General features: G+C 50.8%; 3 protein-coding genes across 4 annotated transcripts in view; 1 reads left to right on the forward strand and 2 right to left on the reverse strand.

Annotated features, from left to right (window-relative positions):
- Positions 1-967: 967 nt before the first annotated feature.
- TMEM127 (transmembrane protein 127) lies at positions 968-7,013 on the reverse strand. Its single transcript, XM_020780191.3, has 4 exons — positions 6,878-7,013; positions 5,329-5,699; positions 3,248-3,412; positions 968-2,378 (listed from the first exon to the last, which is right to left on the reverse strand). The coding sequence occupies exons 2-4, from the start codon at positions 5,570-5,572 to the stop codon at positions 2,071-2,073; spliced, it is 717 nt and encodes a 238-aa protein (XP_020635850.1). The 5' UTR covers positions 5,573-5,699; positions 6,878-7,013; the 3' UTR covers positions 968-2,070.
- Positions 7,014-7,363: 350 nt separating this feature from the next.
- Positions 7,364-12,981, forward strand: CIAO1 (cytosolic iron-sulfur assembly component 1). 2 transcript variants are annotated; one of them, XM_072978950.2, is made up of 9 exons: positions 7,364-7,440; positions 8,487-8,641; positions 8,792-8,940; positions 9,634-9,745; positions 10,135-10,223; positions 10,323-10,524; positions 11,533-11,620; positions 11,880-12,111; positions 12,852-12,981. In XM_072978950.2, exons 2-9 carry the CDS (start codon positions 8,503-8,505, stop codon positions 12,855-12,857), a joined length of 1,017 nt encoding a protein of 338 aa, XP_072835051.1. In that variant the 5' UTR covers positions 7,364-7,440; positions 8,487-8,502; the 3' UTR covers positions 12,858-12,981. The 2 variants fall into 2 exon arrangements, with proteins under 2 accessions (XP_072835051.1, XP_020635852.2); XM_020780193.3 differs by lacking the exon at positions 12,852-12,981 and having other exon boundaries at positions 11,880-12,569.
- A 466-nt stretch (positions 12,982-13,447) lies between these two features.
- SNRNP200 (small nuclear ribonucleoprotein U5 subunit 200) overlaps positions 13,448-19,470 on the reverse strand; it is a 34,245-nt gene continuing 28,222 nt past the window's right edge. Inside the window, exons 38-45 of the mRNA XM_072978948.2 lie at positions 19,242-19,406; positions 18,992-19,113; positions 17,557-17,700; positions 16,694-16,870; positions 16,431-16,591; positions 15,376-15,457; positions 15,166-15,258; positions 13,448-13,963 (exon numbers count right to left, since the gene is read on the reverse strand). Of these exons, the coding sequence (XP_072835049.2) occupies positions 13,820-13,963; positions 15,166-15,258; positions 15,376-15,457; positions 16,431-16,591; positions 16,694-16,870; positions 17,557-17,700; positions 18,992-19,113; positions 19,242-19,406 (1,088 nt within the window). The 3' untranslated portion in view covers positions 13,448-13,819. The remainder of the gene's footprint in view (positions 13,964-15,165; positions 15,259-15,375; positions 15,458-16,430; positions 16,592-16,693; positions 16,871-17,556; positions 17,701-18,991; positions 19,114-19,241; positions 19,407-19,470) is intronic.

Below are 19,470 nucleotides of genomic sequence, written 5' to 3' on the forward strand. Positions count from 1 at the left end.
CTTAGCATGAACAGAGACAAGCAGGGGAAGGGCAGAGAGAAACTGATGTGTCTCAACTATAACTCTAAAAAACAAGATCACAATATAACTTCAGCATTAATAGGATAGCAAATACCTTTATCACATCCGCCCATTTTCACTCCTGTATCTTGTAATTCTGTATGAACAGGAGAAAATGCATTCTGACAATACTTAAAATTTTTATTTTTAGCTCTAGAGAGAGCTCAGTGTGGAAAGGCACTTCTCTCTTATTTTCTATTCCACATAAACTCTGCCTTGCAATCGGGGGGGGGGGGGGAGAGAAAACTAGTGAGCAGATGAAATCGCCAGTTATTCAAAGCCATTTGAGCTGTAATGAAATACAATAGAAGGAGAAAAAGGAAGTCAGTTTCCATGTACGGAGATTTTCTTTCAATACTGCCTGTTGGCATCAGGACAAACCTGCCTTAAACACTGGCCAGGTTTAGCAGTAATTGTAAGCTGAGCTGCAGTTTGTCCAGCTCTTGCTTGCTCTGGTCTCTGAACACAACCCAGTAAGCAAACCAGCACGTGTTACCTTGCCATGCCACCATAAAACAAAGGCTTGTAGCTGTCTTAGGAACTTCCGTTTGTTGTTAAGTTCACACCCAGAAGCTTGGTTTATCCATGGCTGGCTTCTCTAGCTGCTCACCCTAAAACAGAAACTGACAGAAAGGGCAGGAGAGAGGCAGACTGAAATGGGAGAAATGGACTCTAATGTGTTTGGTCATTTATGGGACAATTTATAGCTGAACCAACGAATCATGATTTAGAGGATCATGTGGACGTGACCACTGCCTTAAGTCAGGAGAAGTAACTTTGGAGGCATGAGCAGGACGAAGAACTAAAAGTAGGCAGGAAAGATTTAAATTAAAACATACATAAAATAATTAAAATCCCGTCTGGAACCAAGTATTTGTGTATCATCTTAATACAGATGAAAACTGAATCAGTTCCGGGACCTTTTATTAAAAGCTGGATCACGTGTAATGGCACAGGGAGAGGCGCATGTGTGCCTGCCTGCATGAACGGATGCGCCAACTGGAATGACAACTTTTCCTTTACCATAAACGAGAGCCCAAGAGAAAATTCAGTAGTGGCATTATCCTTCGGCTGGTTCTGCAAAGGTGTGTTTGGACATCACCCCCACCCCAAAAAAGGTCAGGCAGGAAAGGGGGGTCATGGGATCAGCAAATAAAGTGCAAAACGCTTCTGTTAAGTAGCATGAGGCAGAAGGTGGGGGGGGGAACGACACAAGTGAAACAATGGAGGCAGAAAGCTTACCATGCCTTTCAGCTGAAACGCGGCAACTCCCCACAAAACAAGTGCATAGAGAATGGTTCTCACCTTCAGATGTGCTAAATGCAGAGCCCATTCATGCCCCCCTGATGTGAAGATCAGTGAAGGAAAGTCACATTCCCCCCAAAAAGGCAGCCCTTCCGAGCTTGGGAGACACAACAGTGCTAGACTCTGTGGAAGTTGGTATTTCAAGTGTGCATACCAGTGTAAGATCTTATCCTATGCAAAGGACGGTGGAGCCCACCCCCACCCCACCCCGCCTCCCGCCACCAAAGTGAGTGTGGACGTGCCATCTCTTTCACGCATGAGGCAAGACCTCTTCCTGAAGCAGCTGTGTCCTTCCACTCGGCCCAGAAGTGTGTCCAGATAAAGCACCAGCCTCGGGGCTGCGCGGGAGGAGCCTTGCAGAGCCCAGGGAAAGTGCAGAGCTGCTGCTGGGTCCGACCGGACAGGAATTCCAGCGGCTCAGGGCCTGCCATTCAAGGTGCTGGGAAAACAAAGATCTCCCAGCCGATTGCTTTTGGAGACAGGGCACCCGGGAGAGCAGAGTCTCTGAACAAGCTAAGCTCCTGCTTGAGCGACTCTCCCGGGTGAGTTCGGAACTGACTGGACCACCAGGGGAATGGAAAAAACACACCAGTGGGCAGGCCCCAGAGAAGAGAACGCATTCCCAAACCGTCACAGGCCTTTCAGTTGTGGGGGACAGCTTGCCAAATCCTCCCTTCCCTTGGCCAGGTCTCCCAACAGACGGCGTTACGGGGTGTACGCCGGGGGTGGCTGGAACTGATTGATCACGTCGTATGCGGCCGGGTAAGGTTCGTTCTCCTCCATCTCGGAGAGGAGCTCCAAGGCCTGCTCCTCTTCTTCGGTGGGGTAGTGGCGCAGCAGGTTGGCCGCCGTGGCCAGGATGGAGGCCCCGCCGGCTCCGGCCACCAAGTAAAAGCTGACGGCGAACGTAACATATACTTGAGAGCCGTGGTACTTCTTGTGCTGCTGCTGCTGCGCCAGGATCAGCTCCGAGGCCCAGTAACAGAACCCGATCACCGTGGCACACTGCAACACTGAGGGCAGAAGCAAAAGGGGAGAGGAGGCATCTGGCGTTAGCACACGTCAAAGCAAGAGCAGTCAGAAGACCGAGGCATCAAGACACCACAAACTGTGCTTCCTGAAGTGAGACTGCTAAGATCCCTCTGGCCTTGAACAACGCTGGGAATCTTTAAAACCCAATTAAAAACATGGTTATACATCCAGGCCTTCCCTCCAGTGAATACCTGATCTCTTTTCTTTTTTCCCTTATTTTATTATCCCTCCATTTTATTATAATTGTAATGATTGTACTGTACAGTTATGTACTTTTCTGTGTTTTATTGTTTTATGTTATATTGTAAGCCGCCTAGAGTGGACGAGTCGCCAAGATAGGCAGGGTATAAATCAAATAAATAAATAAATAAATAAAAATATAACAACAACAACAACTTTTCTCTTTCTCTTTTTTTACAGGCCAGAAGGTCTTGACTTTCAGAACTCCAAACATTTTGGATTTTAATGGCCAAGGTTCTGGACCATGGGGCACATCGGCTGCGACTTTTGAGAGCTGAAGTCCAGAATATTTACTGGGCTAAAGTCTAAGAACTACTAATGAGAAGGATGTGGTACATAAATCAGGAGTGCCTTCATCACTCGCAAGATAGAGAGTCATGAGAAGCACCATTCCTCTATTCTAAACCGTCTTATAAACATACACTTTTTAGCTGCCTAAAAAGTTTCTGCAGTTGAAAAACAAATGGCCAGTGAGATGTGACTGAAGAATACAATCCAAGGTTCTGAACACCTTTTCTCCATTATCCTTCCCTATGTTAAAATCCAGGTTGCTCAAAGTGGAGGCAACACAACGAGGCTCCCAGGGGCTCAGCCGCCGCCCCCCAATTACCTGTAAGGATGTGGGCAAAGGCATAGCGTCGCGTGATCTTCAACGCAGGGTGCTTGGGGCCAAAGACATCCAGGAGAAAGGCCGAAAGGCTGCAGATGATCCCCAAGAAACAGAAAGCCGCAATGACCCGAAGCAACAACACTGTCTGTGGATTCATGCAGAAGTCTGGGTGGAAGGGAAGACAAAACCCAACAGGAGCTTTTACACCATGGCATCACTGTTGCCAAGTGTTATAACTTCTTGGACCCATCTGGGAATTTCATTCAGTCTGCAACTGCTCCAAAATTTGCAAAACTCATCATATAGTTTTTTGTTATTATCTATCAATTAATTTTATTTGTTGTTGTTTAGTCGTTAAGTTGTGTCCGATTCTTCATGACCCCATGGACCAGAGCACACCAGGCCCTCCTGCCTTTCACTGCCTCCCACAGTTGGGTCAAACTCATTCTGGTTGGTTCAATGACACTGTCCAGCCATCTCATCGTCCCCTTCTCCTCTTGCCTTCACACTTTCCCAGCATCAGTGTCTTTTCCAGGGAGTCTTCTCTTCTCATGAGATGGCCAAAGTACTGGAGCCTCAGCTTCAGGATCTGTCCTTCCAGTGAGCACTCAGGGTTGATTTCCTTCAAAATGGATAGGTCTGTTCTTTTTGCAGTCCAGGGGACTCTTAAGAGTCTCCTCCAGCACCATTATATTTTATTTACTAAAAATAATTTTACTCTGTATTTCTCCTTAAAAAGGACCCAAGGCGGATTACATAATGAAAAGACAATGTTAGAGCTGAAAACAATGAGTATATAAAGGTGGTTTACGTCATTAAAGGACAATACTGAAAGCTAAAAACATTGAGTATAAAAATATTAAAAAGGAAAAAAAACAAATACCACTCTGAGAAACGGTAAAGAAAAGCAATACTAAACCCACATTTTTAACATTTGTTTTGCACTCATGTTGGGCTTGGCCAAAAAGAAACAGCATTGTTTTTAAGAAAAGCAGACCTGTGAATCAGTAGCACAAAAGGGGGTAAAACTGTTTCCACAGTTTTGCCACATTGAAAGACTTCATATTAATGCCAGAAGGACACTCCGCGCCATGTTGGCCAAGAAGGACTTTCTTTGACACCATGGATATAAAATGCAGTAGGTGGAACACTGCATCCTGCTATGAAAGGTTTTATTGCCTGCTAGCACCCATGGAGTCCCTTTGTTCCTTCTGCATTTAGCACCCCAGAGAGCAACAGTTTCCAAGCAAGCAAACCGACCAAACTGGATTCCCGATCTAGACAGCTTTATAGCCTAAATGTTGTGAGTGGATGGGGGGAAAGTAAAGGTGAAAGGCAGGTGCAACAGAGATGAATGTGAACCAATGTCGTTACAACTTCCTTTTAGATGAAAACATAAGCATTTTGGTAAACAAGCATCAGAAGGAAAGGTGAGTTTGGAGCAGGGGCATGAAAGAAATGAAAGGTGGCATTAAGGAGGTGTTCTCATGCCTCCAAGTGTCATAGGCAACAAGCAAATCTGGGAGCATTCAGAAAATAATACAGCTGAAAGAGGAGTGATAGATATATCATGGGCTGGGCATTCAAGAACTCTCAAGAGCAACACCCTTAGCAGCAAGATGTAGGAGAGGAAAGCTTTTGGCTATTGTCCAACGGTCTGGCTGAAAATTAACCACACGCCTTTGAAAAGCTACCTTGCCCGTTTGGTTTATGGTAATCTCTGCTCCCACCCCCGGTGCACTAAAAATGCCTGATGGGCTTTGGCATAGTGAATTTGTGACTTGGCCTTATCCAGTCTAAAATACAAACAGCAGGTTGACAAGTTGGGGGCAGGAGAATAACAAGACGGAAGGGAGTGCACAAGAAACACAGCAGCAAAAACTGCCCATATGCACAGAATCCACCCCTCCCAAAGACTGAATTTCCACTCCTTCACTCGTTTCCTTGGGAATAAGTTTCACCGATCTCAACAGAACCACCTGGCAAGCAAACAAAGGAAGGTCACGTTACATGGCTACTGCTTCAACAGGTCATGCCACATTTTTCTTTGAAAGCCCACATCATCCACATCTCAAGCTCACCTTTAAGTAAATCAGGGTCTACGTATCCAAGCACATCAGCCACCCCCAGCTCTTGCCGCAAACAAGTGCCCCCGTGAATCCGTAGCCAAGCAGGCTCTGCCAATGCAGTACAAAGGGCTGTGATCGAGAGGGCGCCCGGCAAGGCAGACGCCAGGCTCCTTTCTGGCTGCTTGGGCAAGGCACTCCCGTCCTGGCCTCTCCGCCTGCGCCCACTGGGCAACACCGAGCCACCTGGGGTATACATGGATCCTCTTTCCAAGGCTAAATCCAAGGCAGCACGTTGTGGACAGAGGCACCCGGGATCTCCACAAATGGGCAAATAGCCAGGGCAGCCAAAGCGACTGAGCACCAGTCAGGAGAAAGCAGAATGCCTGCAGGTAGAACAGATCTATTAGTACTTTCTGATTTCTTTTGAGGAACATGAAAGAAACAGTAGATGACAAGGGAATCCCAAATGGCAAATAACTTCCTCATGCACGGGAAGTACAAAATGCCTCTAGGTCACCGTGGTAAGCAAACCTGATTTGCATAACGTTTCTTTAGCCACAAGTGATTAATTTTCGATGAGCAGGCTAGTAAATACATTTTGTGGATACCAACCAGGCTGATCAGATGAAATACCTCAGGCTTCTGAACAGTCTCATGTACAAACCTTTTCAGCTATTCCTTTGATTCACAAAGCAAGTGGCTAGTACTTCTCAGCTCAGATCCTTAACATCACTAAAGACTATATATAATTCTTAACCTACACCAGCATATTACATTCATAACATAATATGAGCTGGCTAAGGATATTAGTGTTCCTAACAAAACACATACATAGCTTAAAGTGAGGAACAGCCCAAACCGAAGTGCCACTGTTTATCTACCTTTCCTTTCTTTTTCAGCAAAGGAATTCGTATATTTAACAAACAAGAAATGTGTCCAATTTAACTCAAGTAGAGTCTTGTGGCACCTTAAAATCAAGCAAGTCTGTCACAGCCTAACCAGAGGATGTGCAGAACAGAATACTCTTCATCACATACAGATAATCAGTCACAATATTATACTTATGCGCTTGATAACACAGGTTATTGGGATGGCTCACCCAAAAGAAAAACAATTAAAAACTACAACATGAATACTAACCAACAAGGCATTATAAGACGAAAGATCAGACTGATGAGATGTTTAATGCATCCCAAAAGAGGGGGCTGGGGATGATGGGAACTGTGGCGGGTTCAACGAGATGGGAGCGGTAGAGCGTCCCAAGAAAAGGGGGGGCGAGGATGATGAGAGTCGTGGTGTGCCCAAAAAGAGGAGGCTGAGGATGATGGGAATTGTAGTGTGTCCCAAGAGACGGGGTTGGAGCCCACGAAACCCCCGGGAGGCTCGGGGGATCCCCTCCAGGGCCACGCCGGAGCCCTGGCTCCCGTTCCAGGCGGTGGAGGAGGAGGCCCCGGGCTCCCCTTCGCTCCCTTTTCCTTCTCCTCTCTCTCTCTCTCTAACCGACGAAGGGACACGGAAGGGAACGGGGCCGAGTCGGCCTTCCTCTCTCCCGCTGACTCACCGCTCCCGTCCCGCAGGTCTGAGGGGGGCCCTCGGAGGCCTCCTCTCCTTCTTCCTCCTCCTCCGCCGTCGCCGCCGCCTCCGTTCCGGCCGAGGCGGACAAAAGCCCGGCCCTTCCGGCCCCGGAGCCACAGCACTTCCGTTTCCACCCCCCGCGCCGGAAACCGGGCGGTCGCCATGGCGGCGGGGAGGGGCTCCGGGCGCCTGAGGAGTGACGTCATCACCCTTCGCTGTCGTTCCCCCTTTCCGAGGGCCGCCGGGAGGGGAGGGGCGGGGCGGGGCGGGGCCCGAGGCCAGGAATTCAACGGAAAAAAGGCAGGCGTCGTTCCGAATTCCCCTCTTCCTACCCTCCCTCCCTGCCCACTTTGTTCGCAAGGCCTCCCGGGAATTGTAGTTCCCACGCCGGAGTTGGACTTCAGCTCCGGCGGAGAAAAAGACTGCGCTTCCCAGCAGGCTTTGCGGCCGGGAAGGATCCCCCGCGGGGGGGCTGGGAAGGAGTGGCCGCCCAAGTGCGCAGGCGCGAAGGTGGACCCTTGTGCAGGCGAAGCGAAGGCAAGCAGGCAGGTAGGGCGGCTCGCCTGGACGCCCCCCCGGGTCTCTGGGGCGGGGGGACCCCGCTTCCCTGGGCTCCTCTTTAGGCCCGTCTTCCCGTCCGTCGCCTGGCTAAGACTTTGAAAAAGCCCGTTTTTTTAAACTACTACTCCCAGCTTCCCCCTGATAGTGCATATTGGGACTTGTAGTCAAAAAAAGGAACTTTTCCAAACCCTATTTTAAGAGGAAAGAATCTGCATAACTCCTCCCTGAGGGTAGGAGAAGGGGGGGTTCCAGTTGTTTTGGACTACAGCTCCCACCATCCTCGTGCTTGTTAGTGGAGTGCGGAGGGTCTGATGGGCGTTGTAGTCCCAGGGCTGTGGAGGGCCCGAGGGTTGCACACCTCTGCTTTGCTCCTGCTTCCTGAACGGGTGGGTGGCTGTCACGTCTTCAGCACAGGGTTCGCCTGCTTTCGGTGTGGAGGAAGCGAAACCAACCGCACCACGACCTTGTAACGCTTTTAAGTCGAACCGAATTATTTTTGCGAGATCTTTTCTGGATCGCAGCCTTCTTCCACAGATACAAAAAGTGCATTATTTAGGCCTTCAAGGTTGCTTTTCCAGGACAAGTTAAAAACAAGGGGCCAAATATTGACCGCTGCGACAAGCAGCGTGGATCAATTAAACCCTACGCCCTCTTCCTTGTCTTGGTAAATAGCCAGTCCTTGTAACTGTCACGGTCGGCCAAACGGCACGGAGAGTCGTCCCTCCCCGTCTCACTTGCCTGTGTCTAAACAGACAGGGCCAGGCGTGTGCTGGAATGGTCCAACAGAAAACGCATTGACTTCGTTGTTCTCTTGTGCCGTGCAAAAAGCATGTGGGCTGCATCACCAGAGGTTGCAAATTAAGCTTCTTGTAAGGGCGACCAACTAGTGTGGAAATGCTCGAATTGCAATCTAGAAATGCAGGGCGAACTCATAAATCTGAGCAATCCTTTTCCCTTTCAATGGCATACATCCCCTTGATTTAAATCAGTCCACTTTGCTTAAAGAAAGTACTCTTTTCCCTTCCCCTTGATAGGTTGCACGGTGCTACGATGAAGGATTCCTTGACTGTCTTGTCTCGCATCCCGGCGCACCCAGATTCCCGATGCTGGTTTCTAGCTTGGAATCCTACTGGGACGCTTCTGGCTTCCTGTGGCGGGGACCGGAGCATCCGCATATGGGGGAAAGAAGGTAAGCATGTGGCGCCCGTTTGATTATGCCGCTGGAGTGGCGTGGGGTAGATGAAGAGGAGGTCTTCGGTTTGATGTATATTCTTAACTACAATGCCCGATATCCCCCAGCAGTCTCACACATACACCTGCTGGTTTTTCTTCTTGTTAGGGGAAGCCTGGGCGTGCAAGTCTGTGCTGGGTGAGGGGCACCAGAGGACTATCCGCAAGGTGGCCTGGTCCCCTTGTGGAAACTACCTGGCTTCAGCTAGTTTCGATGCCACCACCTGCATCTGGAAGAAGAATCAAGAAGATTTTGAGGTAACTGGAAACTGCCTTCAAGTTGCTTTGGAACTGATTATTTAATTGCTCTGCAGTCAGTGAAAATAAAGCTCTAGATATATCGTTGACCTGTGTTTCAGTAACCAATTGAACATTTCTGTCTTGACCAGTCTTACAGACCACAGGTGACAGATTCAATAGATAAATACTTGAAAGGTAGTCCTATAGAGGGGAGTTCCCCCCCCCCAGAGGGCAGGACACTTAATAATGGGCTCAAGCTATAGGAAGCCAGATTTAGGCTGAATATCAGGTAAAATGTCTTAACTGTTGGAGCAGTACAAGACTGAAAGTGATTACCTTGGGAGGCAGTAAGCGCTCTAACACATTCAAGAGAAAATTGGTCAGATCTGCTTTGACTTGGATTCCTGCCTTAAGCGCAGGGGGTTGGACTCTATGACCTTAGAGGACCTTTCCAACTCCATTTTCCTATGATTCACAGCCCATGAAATTCCTTGTGTTCAAATGGAATCCGTGAGCTGGAGATGCACCAACTGTAAACCAGTTATAGCAACTGGCACGGCAGCAACATATTGTGAGACTTAAGTGAAGCTAGTGGTTGTGTTAGAATAACATGATATACCTCCATGATCCATCAGCAGCGTCGGAAGTGTTTCTCAGTGCTTTATCGTCGCCTCTCTTTTCAGAAGGTCTCCCCTCTCGCTTCTCTTTCAGTGTGTTGCCACTCTGGAGGGCCACGAGAACGAGGTGAAGTCTGTCGCCTGGGCCCCTTCTGGGAACCTCCTGGCCACCTGCAGCCGAGACAAGAGCGTCTGGGTTTGGGAAGGTGAGAGGAGCCAGGGAAGCCACGGGGAACTTCAAGGGGCTTTTTTTGGGGGGGGGGGGGTTGAGCTGGCAAAGCGTGGCTCTTCCGGTGTCGCTGGGCTGGCACCTCCCAGCATTCTTGGCCCGTGGCTTTGTCGCCTAGTGCTGACAGTAGCGGCAGTCCAAAAGCATCCCGGAGGGAGTGGCAGGTAGAAACTGAACCATCACAGAGGCTGTAGCTAAGTTTTTGTTTTCGGTTGTAATATTTCATAAAGATCTACTTTTTCTCAATATGTGCATGTTTGCGATCTTGTTCGTTTTCCCCTGGGGGTGTTGACTGCACAGTAAAGTAAAAAGAAGGAAGAAAGGCTTGGCTCAATCCTTCCTCTCCCCCTCCCTTCTCTCTTGCAGTAGATGAAGAGGATGAGTACGAGTGCATGAGCGTCTTGAATTCCCACACACAAGATGTCAAGCATGTGGTCTGGCATCCCAATCAGGAGGTCAGTGTCACCCTCTCTTATGGGGCAGGTGGCTGAGATTCCCCCCGGGCCTGTTCTCTCTGGCCCTAACGTGGGCATCTGACTTTTCCCCCCTGCTAGCTGCTGGCCTCCGCCAGTTATGACGACACCGTGAAGCTGTACCGGGAGGAGGAGGACGACTGGGTTTGCTTCTCCACCCTGGAGGGCCACGAGTCGACGGTGTGGAGCCTGGCTTTCGACCAGAGCGGGGAGCGCCTGGCCTCCTGCAGCGACGACAAGACCGTGCGCATTTGGCGCCAGTACAAGCCCGGCAATGAGCAAGGTCAGCGGCACGTGTCGGATTCCTGGGGGCAGGAATACCTGCAGAAACAGACCCGGGAGGGCCTTTCCAAATGGCCAAAGAGGTCCGCAAGACCCCCCAGATCACTTCCTTGACAATATTTTGTGAGCTCACAACAAAACCTCAAACCTGGGCTGATGTTAAATAAGGAGCCAGACCCATTTACTTGGCAAGAGGTGTTATGTGCTGCCAGCAGATCACCAGGCCTCCCTCCCTCAGCTGGGCCTAATTCAAACCCAGAAAAAATTTTCCGACCCCATTTTGGATGAAGTTGAAGGTTTGAATGCAGTTCCTCTCATGAATGCTAGCATCCTTCAGCTGAAACGTCTTGTTGCTGGTAACGGACCTCCAGGCAGTGGTATAAATAACTGTGCCGTTAAGTCAGTTGTGAGTTGTGTTGACCTTTTTCAGAGTTTTCCAGATAGACAGTACTCAGAAATGGTTTACCATTCCTTTCTTTGGGGCGGACCTGTGACTGTGCAGTTTGCCTAAGGCTACACAGGCTGGCTCTTTTCTCTGGAACCCCAGTTGGGAATTGAGCTCCCAACCTCTGGCTTTGCAGCCAGAGGCCTAACTTCCTAACCTATGCAGCCAGCAAATCGCCATTTGTATGCATTTATAATTACATGCCGTCAAGTCCATTCTGAGTTATGGTGACCCTTTCCAGAGTTTTTTTTTTTTTTTAGGTAGACAAGACACAGAAGTGGTTTCTCACTCCCTTCTTAGACTGTGCAGCTGGCCCAAGGCCACCCAGGCTGGCTCCATTTACAGGAGGCAGCCAGAGACCTAAACCACTGAGCTCTCCAGCCAGCCAGCCAGCACCAATAAAATATACAAGAGGTTGGAATCCACCCACTTGTGCTGTAACAGGCTTGACCCTCTGGGGAAAACCGAAGGATGCTGTTCAGCCCCTGGCGTCACATGGCTCATCTAGCTGAAGGCAAAGCAGGGAGGCCTCAGTTTGACAAGCCGTTTGTTTGTGTATTGCAGGTGTGGTCTGCAGTGGCACAGACCCTACCTGGAAATGCATCTGCACTCTTTCGGGCTCCCACACGAGGACCATCTACGATGTGGCATGGTGAGTAGGGGGAAGAGTCTCCAGAAGGAGCCTCTTCTAGATCAGGGTGGTTTAGAAAAACTCAGTCCTCTCCGTGAAAGCAGCTGGAGGAGGTGGTGACAGCTACTGCAGCTCCCATCATCCCCTCGCCCTCGGTTGATGGGAACTGTAGTACTGTCGCCGCCTTCTGAACCGTGTTGTGGGTTCCCTGTGAAGAATCGGTTGCCATCAAGTGTCGGAACAGAGCGTCGCCAATACGGGTGCTGTTCATCCTCCTCAGGTGCCACCTGACGGGAGCTTTAGCAACTGCCTGCGGCGATGACGCCATCCGCGTTTTTGAGGAGGACCCCCACTCGGATCCCCACCAGCCCATCTTCAGCCTGACAGCCCACGTGGCCCGGGCCCACTCCCAGGACGTGAACTGCGTTGCCTGGAACCCCAAGGAGCCTGGCCTGATGGCTTCATGCAGCGATGACGGAGAGATGGCCTTCTGGAAGTACCAGCGGCCCGAGGTTTGCTGACACACTCGGCCTATAAAGTACTAGCACTGGAACAGTGGCGCCCACCCGGAGGGGGTGGGTGGGCATGCGCTGGGTTGCACCCCTTCCAGAGAAGCCAATGAATAGGTGGAAGACATGCTTGCTGTGCAAACCTTGTCCACATGTCCAGATTTAATATCTCGGGGGAAAGATGCTGGCTCTCGTTAAGAAGGGGAAGCTGGTTCTTCCGTAAAGACTCGTCATCATACTCCGCACCCCACACTACGCATGCCAGTGGGATAATTCTTGTCTTTCTCTGGGTAAAGAAAACACTTCACCTGTGGAAACTTGTGTTTATGTGACCGGGAGAATGAAGAGACAAGCTGTACCACTCGTGCTTTTGACTTTCAAGATGTAGGCAGGCGTGGGCCCGGCGGGCAGTTGCTGGTTTGCAATATTATATGTAAAACCATAAAAAATGTTGGATGTTCCTGGTTGTGCTCTTGCATGTTTGATACATTCTGCATAACAGAGCAGCTTGGAAAAAACAGCCTTCCCTGCCCCTCTCCCCAAAGCCTTAAGCTGCCGTGGCAGTTTTCCCCACTTCTGATGGAGCCAAAAGTGTTCCCCTAGTTGAGGGGGAGGTGGCTGGCTGGCAGAAAGTGTCACATCTTGCAGGGGAAGGTCTCCCTCTCCCCCCCCCAACTTATGGTCCAGAGGTCACACTTCCTTCATGTCCGTGAGGGAAAGATTTCACCCTCATTTCTTCCCAGGTCTAAGGAAGTGGTGTCAAGCCAAAGGCCACACAGCTCACTGTGGGAAGGAATTAAGAAGCTCGGCAGGCTGTCTCTCTCCACCATCACCAAGATGGCTTGTGGGCCTGAGCCGGACAGAGCAAAATAATGCTCCACAGCTCACCGAAACAAGCTCCTTCCCTTCAGTCCAGGTGAAGCTGATTGTTTTCAAGCTGCAAATATCTTTTTATCAATCCATTGCAACATTCAGCATGCCAAAAAAAAAAAAAAAAAAAGGAAACATGCATTGATTTTTGGTAACCAAAATAAACCTGGGGCAGTGGTTCCCAACCTTGCATCCCCACATGTTCTTGAGCTTGCAACTCCCAGAAATCCTGGCCAGCCCAGCTAGTGGGTGAAGGTTTCTGGGAGACTTAGTCCAAGACCACCTGGAGACCCTGTAGTTTGTTCCCTGCATCTGAAATAAAAAGACTGAACTCTTTTCATTCCAGACGAGGGCCATAGAGATGGTCTCACATTTGGAGCATAAGGCAAGCAAGTGCCACAACTTGCCAAGGGAGGGACTGACAAATGTTGGACCCATCCAGAACAGCCTCCCCAACAACAGGACAGAGTTTGTTCCTAAAAGATTTATTGGGAAAAACACAAGCAGGAGCTCTACAGAACCAACTCAGCTCACTTACACAAATTACTGTACACAGAACTGGGTGCTGAGTTTTTTTAAAATGAAATTTCTTCAGGTGCTTGAGGGACACACAGGTGCTTGCTCTAGAACAATTAGACCATCTGAGATAGAACACAGAGCTGATAAAAGCAGGACCACTGTGAGTTAATCTCTACGGCTGCTTGGAGGCTTGGGTGGAAGCAGGAAAAGTCCGGTAATCAAAACCAGTGAAATATCCTCCCGGGCAGCCAGAGGGGTCACCCTGTCCGAAGAATGCTCGGGGGGGGGGCTGGTCCAGCCGATCTCTTATCGGGCTCCCCACTCAGTCGGAATCGCTGTCGCTCTCGGCCTCCTTGACATCCACGCTGAACTTGTACTCCTGGTCACAACCCATGTAGGCGTCGCTCATGAAGTAGAGGGTGTAGTTGTGGGTTCCGGTCGCTGGTGCCACAAAGTCCAGTTTCACCTAAACACAAGGCAGCACTTGTAAACTAGGGCTCGCTCTACAAGCCACATCAGGGCTGCACAGTGCACCCAGGACTCTTTCCGGAAGCCCCCTGAGGCTGAGAGTCTCCCTTTTAAGTCTCCTTTCATCCCTCCCTTCTGGGGGCCCAGAGATGCCCAGCCCTGCCCAAAAAGAAGAGGGCGACAAGGTAAGAGGGATGGGGTTCCAAGTACACCAGGCAAGGAAGGGGTGGGGGAAAAAACCCTGGAATACAGGCATATTGTTGAAAAATGTCTCCAAGTATCTCCTCCGTCTTGAGTGCAAAACAACACACACTAAACTGTTTAGGAGAGGTTTACAAAGCCTTCTTCAAACCCTGACAACCTTCACTTCTCACTTCCAACGTTCAGATCCCACCGGCTGGACGGAAACATACAAAGATTCTGTGACCTTAACACAAAGAGCCAAAGCTATCCAGCAGTTTAAAGCAATGCCGGAAAGCAACACAATTGGTCCCTGGAAAGAATCCTGGCCCTCGTTTTAAAGCAGGCCGATTCCTTGACCTTAGGACCACCAAGCCACGACTGACCACCGGGGATATCAGGTGTTAGGAGGAAGTTGCTGAGCCTTTTCACATCTCAGCAGGGGCCTTTGGTACCTTGGGGATTTCACTGCCTTTTCTGGGACTAGCAACGTCAATCTGATCCGAAGGGACCCAAGACGTACATTTGCACAGACGGCAAGAATCCTTCTCTTAGGAACCAGGTTGCCTAGGGGCACACACAGAAAGTGCCTCGCATAGACCGATGCTAAGCCTCAAACTGGGGCGACTTGAACATGGGTGAAGAAAGTCTGTCCACGGAGGAGCAGTTGGGTCGGCTGTAGCCAAGCCCCTCCTCAAACAGCCCCTTTTACTTTTGACGAGAAAAACACTGCCCCCTCCCCACCCCCTTCTCTCTCTGGCTCTCAACTTATTTTACACAAGTGACTGCTTGTGGTTCACAAGCAGTGGTCCATGAAACCAAACAACCAGGATCCTCCCCTTGCTGGACGCTTGAGCGGCCCTTCTCTGGTCCAATCCAGCTCTCCCTTTGGCCACTTTGCCTCTAAAGCAGGTCGGAGCCCTGGTGGAGCTCGCCCTGGCCCAGCCTGGGGCTCAGGAATGCAGAACCGCCCCACCACCAAGGAAAGAGGGCGCATGGGCGGCTCCCCCACTCACTCACCTTGGCCTTCTGCTGCAGCGTCAGCCTCTTGATGGAGATGAGGCTGTTGGATTTGGAGTCCCCGATCACCACCCACCAGCCCTCCTCGCGTTTCTGAAAAGAGGAGAGAAGACAGCGTGAGGTCTGCCAAGGGCTGGACCGCTCCCGCCAGGCTGCGTCCTCGCGGGCGGCACCACCTGAAGGCCGGCCGACAACCCTCCACCAGCGTACCTGAGGGAAGAGCGGTGCAATCACCGGCCCGGTGACTTCCTCCTCTCGCTCCAGCTGTACCAGCACCACCACGGGGCCTCCGCTGCGGAAAGAAACCAGGGGAGACCTTAGGCTCAGTCCCACCAGGGGGTGGCATCCTCACCGAGTCCGGCCAGCTTACGCCCTCGCACGCAGGGGGGAAAAAGGCTGGGAATCCGCAGGAGAGCAAGCTGGCACAGTGCGCTCCTGCCTCCAGTGCAGGATCCTGCCAAGCAAGCCCTCCTGAGAGCGCAGCCTCTAGACAGACACCAGAGACAGACAGCGAGCTTTACGGCAAGGGTTTCTCAAGCACAGTTGTGGATAGGAACACGGGCGGGAGGCAACAGCCGTCTCAGTGGGATACGGGTGGTCATCCCAAGGGTCAATCATTCCCCCCTCCCTCCCACTTTCTACTGACTCCATCTCCCCCGGGGTTCTCCATCTGTGGCCTTCTCATCACAATGGGCCATGATTTTTTAGCACATCAGCAACTTTGGATATCCACGGTTTCTCTTAACCCACGTTTCATCTGCCCATCAACCTTCCATTTTATAGTTACACTTGGGGTAAAATAACGTCCTTTGAAAGGCACGGCTATAGAGTTCACTCTTAGTGGAACTTCTGCTGTCTTGTTTCGGGGCACGGTGCCTCGTGGGGCAGTTGCTAAACTGCTGTCCTGCAGCCAAAATTCTGCTCAAAACCTAGGTTCAAATCCCAGGGAGCCCGCTCAAGGTTCACTCGGCCTTCTATCCCCTCCAGTCAACTGAGTGCCCACCTCGTGGGGGGTGGGAGGCAACGGGTAGCCTCCACAACCTCCAGAGAGAGCTTTAAGCAGTAGAGGGGCTGGTCTATAAGCAGCCTGCTTTGCTTTTCCCCTTCTCTGCGCAAGTCCCAGCCTCTCCACGCACTCGTTATGGCCTGTGTCCATCTTGCGGGTCTTCACCCATCCAAGAAGCAATAAGACTATACAGGTGAAACACAGGATTGTCCAAGTGGCCACCTCGGGGTTATCGGGGGCGACAGTTTGATCCCGGTACCTGCGAATGCCATCCTTCTCCACCACCTCGTAGGAAAGCTCGATGTTGGGGTAGCGGTTGCAAAAACGGGCTACGTCGGCAATCTGCGCGTCAGAGAGCTGCAGCAGGGCGTTGCGATCCTCGTCTTCCATTTCCATGATGTCAAACACGCTCTCCACTCCCTGCGGAACGGAGACGGGGTGAGCGAGAAGCCCGAGGAGCTTCAAGAGAAGGGAGTCCCCCCCCTCCCGCTTACCTCCCTTGCAGCCAGCCCCCAGGCTTACCTTCTCCGTGCAGCGCTTGATGTGCTCGGACGTGAAGTGCGGCAGCTGCTTCAAGTAGGAGTCCTTGGACCACATGGCCTGGGTGACCATCTGGGCGAGCTCCATGGCCGCCAGGGCCGGGCTCAACCAGCCGTTGCTGGAGAGGACGTCCACGCAGGCCTGGATCAGCCGAATGGCCTGGGGGGGGAAAGATACGCCAAACCGGTTTAGCTCTCCAGGCACCAGACCCACTAGGAGGCGGCTTTCATCTCTCTTTCTCTCTCCCTGGGCCAGAAGAGGCTGGGCTAGGAGCAAGCCAGTACTGGCCCACCTACGCTCTTTCCAGGGATGGGAACTTGAACTGCAGGATTCACTGTCACGTTGGAGGGGAAAATCATACTGGCAATTCGAATCAGGTTTGTTTGTTTTTCCCCAATGACTCAGACTTGACGACTCATGGCTTGGAACCCACCCACTCCTCCCCTTTTTACTGAGGATAAAAAGCTTGTTTTTAATAGGGACTCGGGACCAAAAACTCAAAATTCGGAACCAAAGACTTGCCAACTTCCTCGACTCTCCGTTCTCCCAAACCTTCCCCATCACTGCCGAAGAATAACAAAGAGCACGGACTGTTCTGTAAAGCTAGATGCTCTGCCCTGATTTAATCCTCCAAAAACTGAATTTTGTTTCTATTTTTTGAAAAAAAAAACCAAACAAACTATAGTGAACCTTCAAAAAATCTCCTCTTAAAAGACACAGACACCATTTTTGGAGATGAGGGGACCTGCAGTGGGTCTTAGGGTGGGAGGGAAGAGACCCACTCACCCTGACCTCCCCCCCCCCATATCTCAGCCCCATTTTCACCCTCCCCTCCACTGGCGTACCTTGCTGAGGATCTCCTCGGTGTCCGACTGGAGCTCTGCGCTCAGCTGCATCCGGGAGAGGTGGGCCTGCAGCAGGAGGTTGGTTTTGACATGCGGGTCGTTGAATTTTGGGTTGTTCAGCTTGTGGGGGACCTTCTGGGCCAGCTGAGGATGGGAGAGAAGCAGGAATCAGAATACGGAAACGTTTCTCACCTATCTCCAAGGACCTGATGCCATTCACTCTCCATGCATAAACTGCAAAGCCGGAGGGATAAGGGTTGTTTGGGTCAGATGGCGGCAGCGTGCCGGAGACCCTGGGGCAGAAGGGAGGACCCACCCACCCCCACGCAGGCCAAGGAGCAGCCAGAACCGACAGGCCTATTCTGCTCACCACCACGACCCAGGCAGTTGCCACTTCTTTATGTAACATGCTATTTTCACTACATTTTTGTCACAAATACAGCCCTTCGCTCTGGAATAGCAAATGCAAATCTTATTATATCCTTTTTCCAAACAGGAGGAGTAATAAAATTGTATTTGTGGCTTATCCAGAATGCTTTCATTCTACTTTTCTGTGCAGAAAAGTAAAGAAACACAGACCAAATTACCCTCCATATTGTGCCCCCCAAGACAGAGCGAGGCACACAGCTTCTGACACTGAAGTGACACAAAACCATATCCACCAAGGGGCCCTACCCTTCACGAATGTATCCAATTTGCAAGCTGTCACCTACATCTTGTAGCAGTGAGTTCCACAGTTTAACAACACACCGTGCGGACAAGCTCTTCCTTTTTATCTGTCCGGCCACTCCCACCATTCAGCTTGGGAGGACAGGGCCAGGCGTTAGCATCACAAGAGAAGAAGAAAAGTTTCTATTGTCTAGTTGATCCAAAGCCATTCAACTAGAAACGGAGTTTCCATTCTTCAAGACTAGTATATCTGTTTTCCAGACAAAACTTTGCTAAACAATAATCTCTTCATCCTTTTTCTCAAAACACAGCAGGCTGAGCTCAGCTCAACCCAGCGTGGGAGTGAATCCCATTTATGGAATCCTGTTCTATATTCCACAAACAGTTAAGCTTGGCTGAAGGCTACCGTTTTGCTTTTTAAGTAATGAGGACGACAAGAATAACAACCATGATATTTAACTGATTCTTTGTCTTTTAGTTAAAACTTGTATCTGTTCTACCATACCAGCCAAAGACTGTGTCTTGTGTTTTAACGATGAAGATGATGTTTTGCTACCCTTTGAGAAAGATGTGTGTGTGTGTGTGTTTCTCTTTAGTTAAGAAGAAGTCAACCTATAATAGAATAGCACCATCCCAAGGCTGGATGGGTGGCTGAGCAAAGAGGCCTGCGCTGAACCCACCAAGCTATGCCCAGCACCCAGAAGGATCATCCAGCCATCTTTTGTGATCCTGTGTGCTGGGAGAGAAAGAGAGCCCCCTCCCTCACCTGCCGCAGAAGGTTGTCCTCGTGATGCCTGATGGGAATATTTTCGTACTCGGCAGCGTTGGAAATGATTTCAATCAGGCCTCGCACCTTGGTCTTGGCGTTCAGGGACATGCTGAAGAGCTCTGCAGGAGAACAGTTTAGAGGAAGAGAGAGAATCAGGCACACGGCCAGGAGCTCGAGAGGCAGGCGGCGCGCGGCTGACAGCAGTGGGGACGGTTCACGGCTCCCCCTCCCGGCAGCCCATGCTCACCGATGGTGGTGTAGTTGATGTAGTAATAAGCCGCGATCATGCCCAGGTTCAGGGGCGCCACATCCATCTCGTCCTCGATGCTGATGCACTTGGACTGCTCCAGGTCGCTCAGTGTCTGCTCCACCAGCTCCGACAAGTGGTCCGAGAGATGCCGGTGAGAAACGCCTGAAACGGGAGGGACCGACCACGTCAGCGGTGGCGGTGCCAGGGCGGCGGGAAAGGCCCAGCC

The sequence above is a fragment of the Pogona vitticeps genome, chromosome 8 (genome assembly GCF_051106095.1).
Source record: "Pogona vitticeps strain Pit_001003342236 chromosome 8, PviZW2.1, whole genome shotgun sequence".
Taxonomy (NCBI): domain Eukaryota; kingdom Metazoa; phylum Chordata; class Lepidosauria; order Squamata; family Agamidae; genus Pogona; species Pogona vitticeps.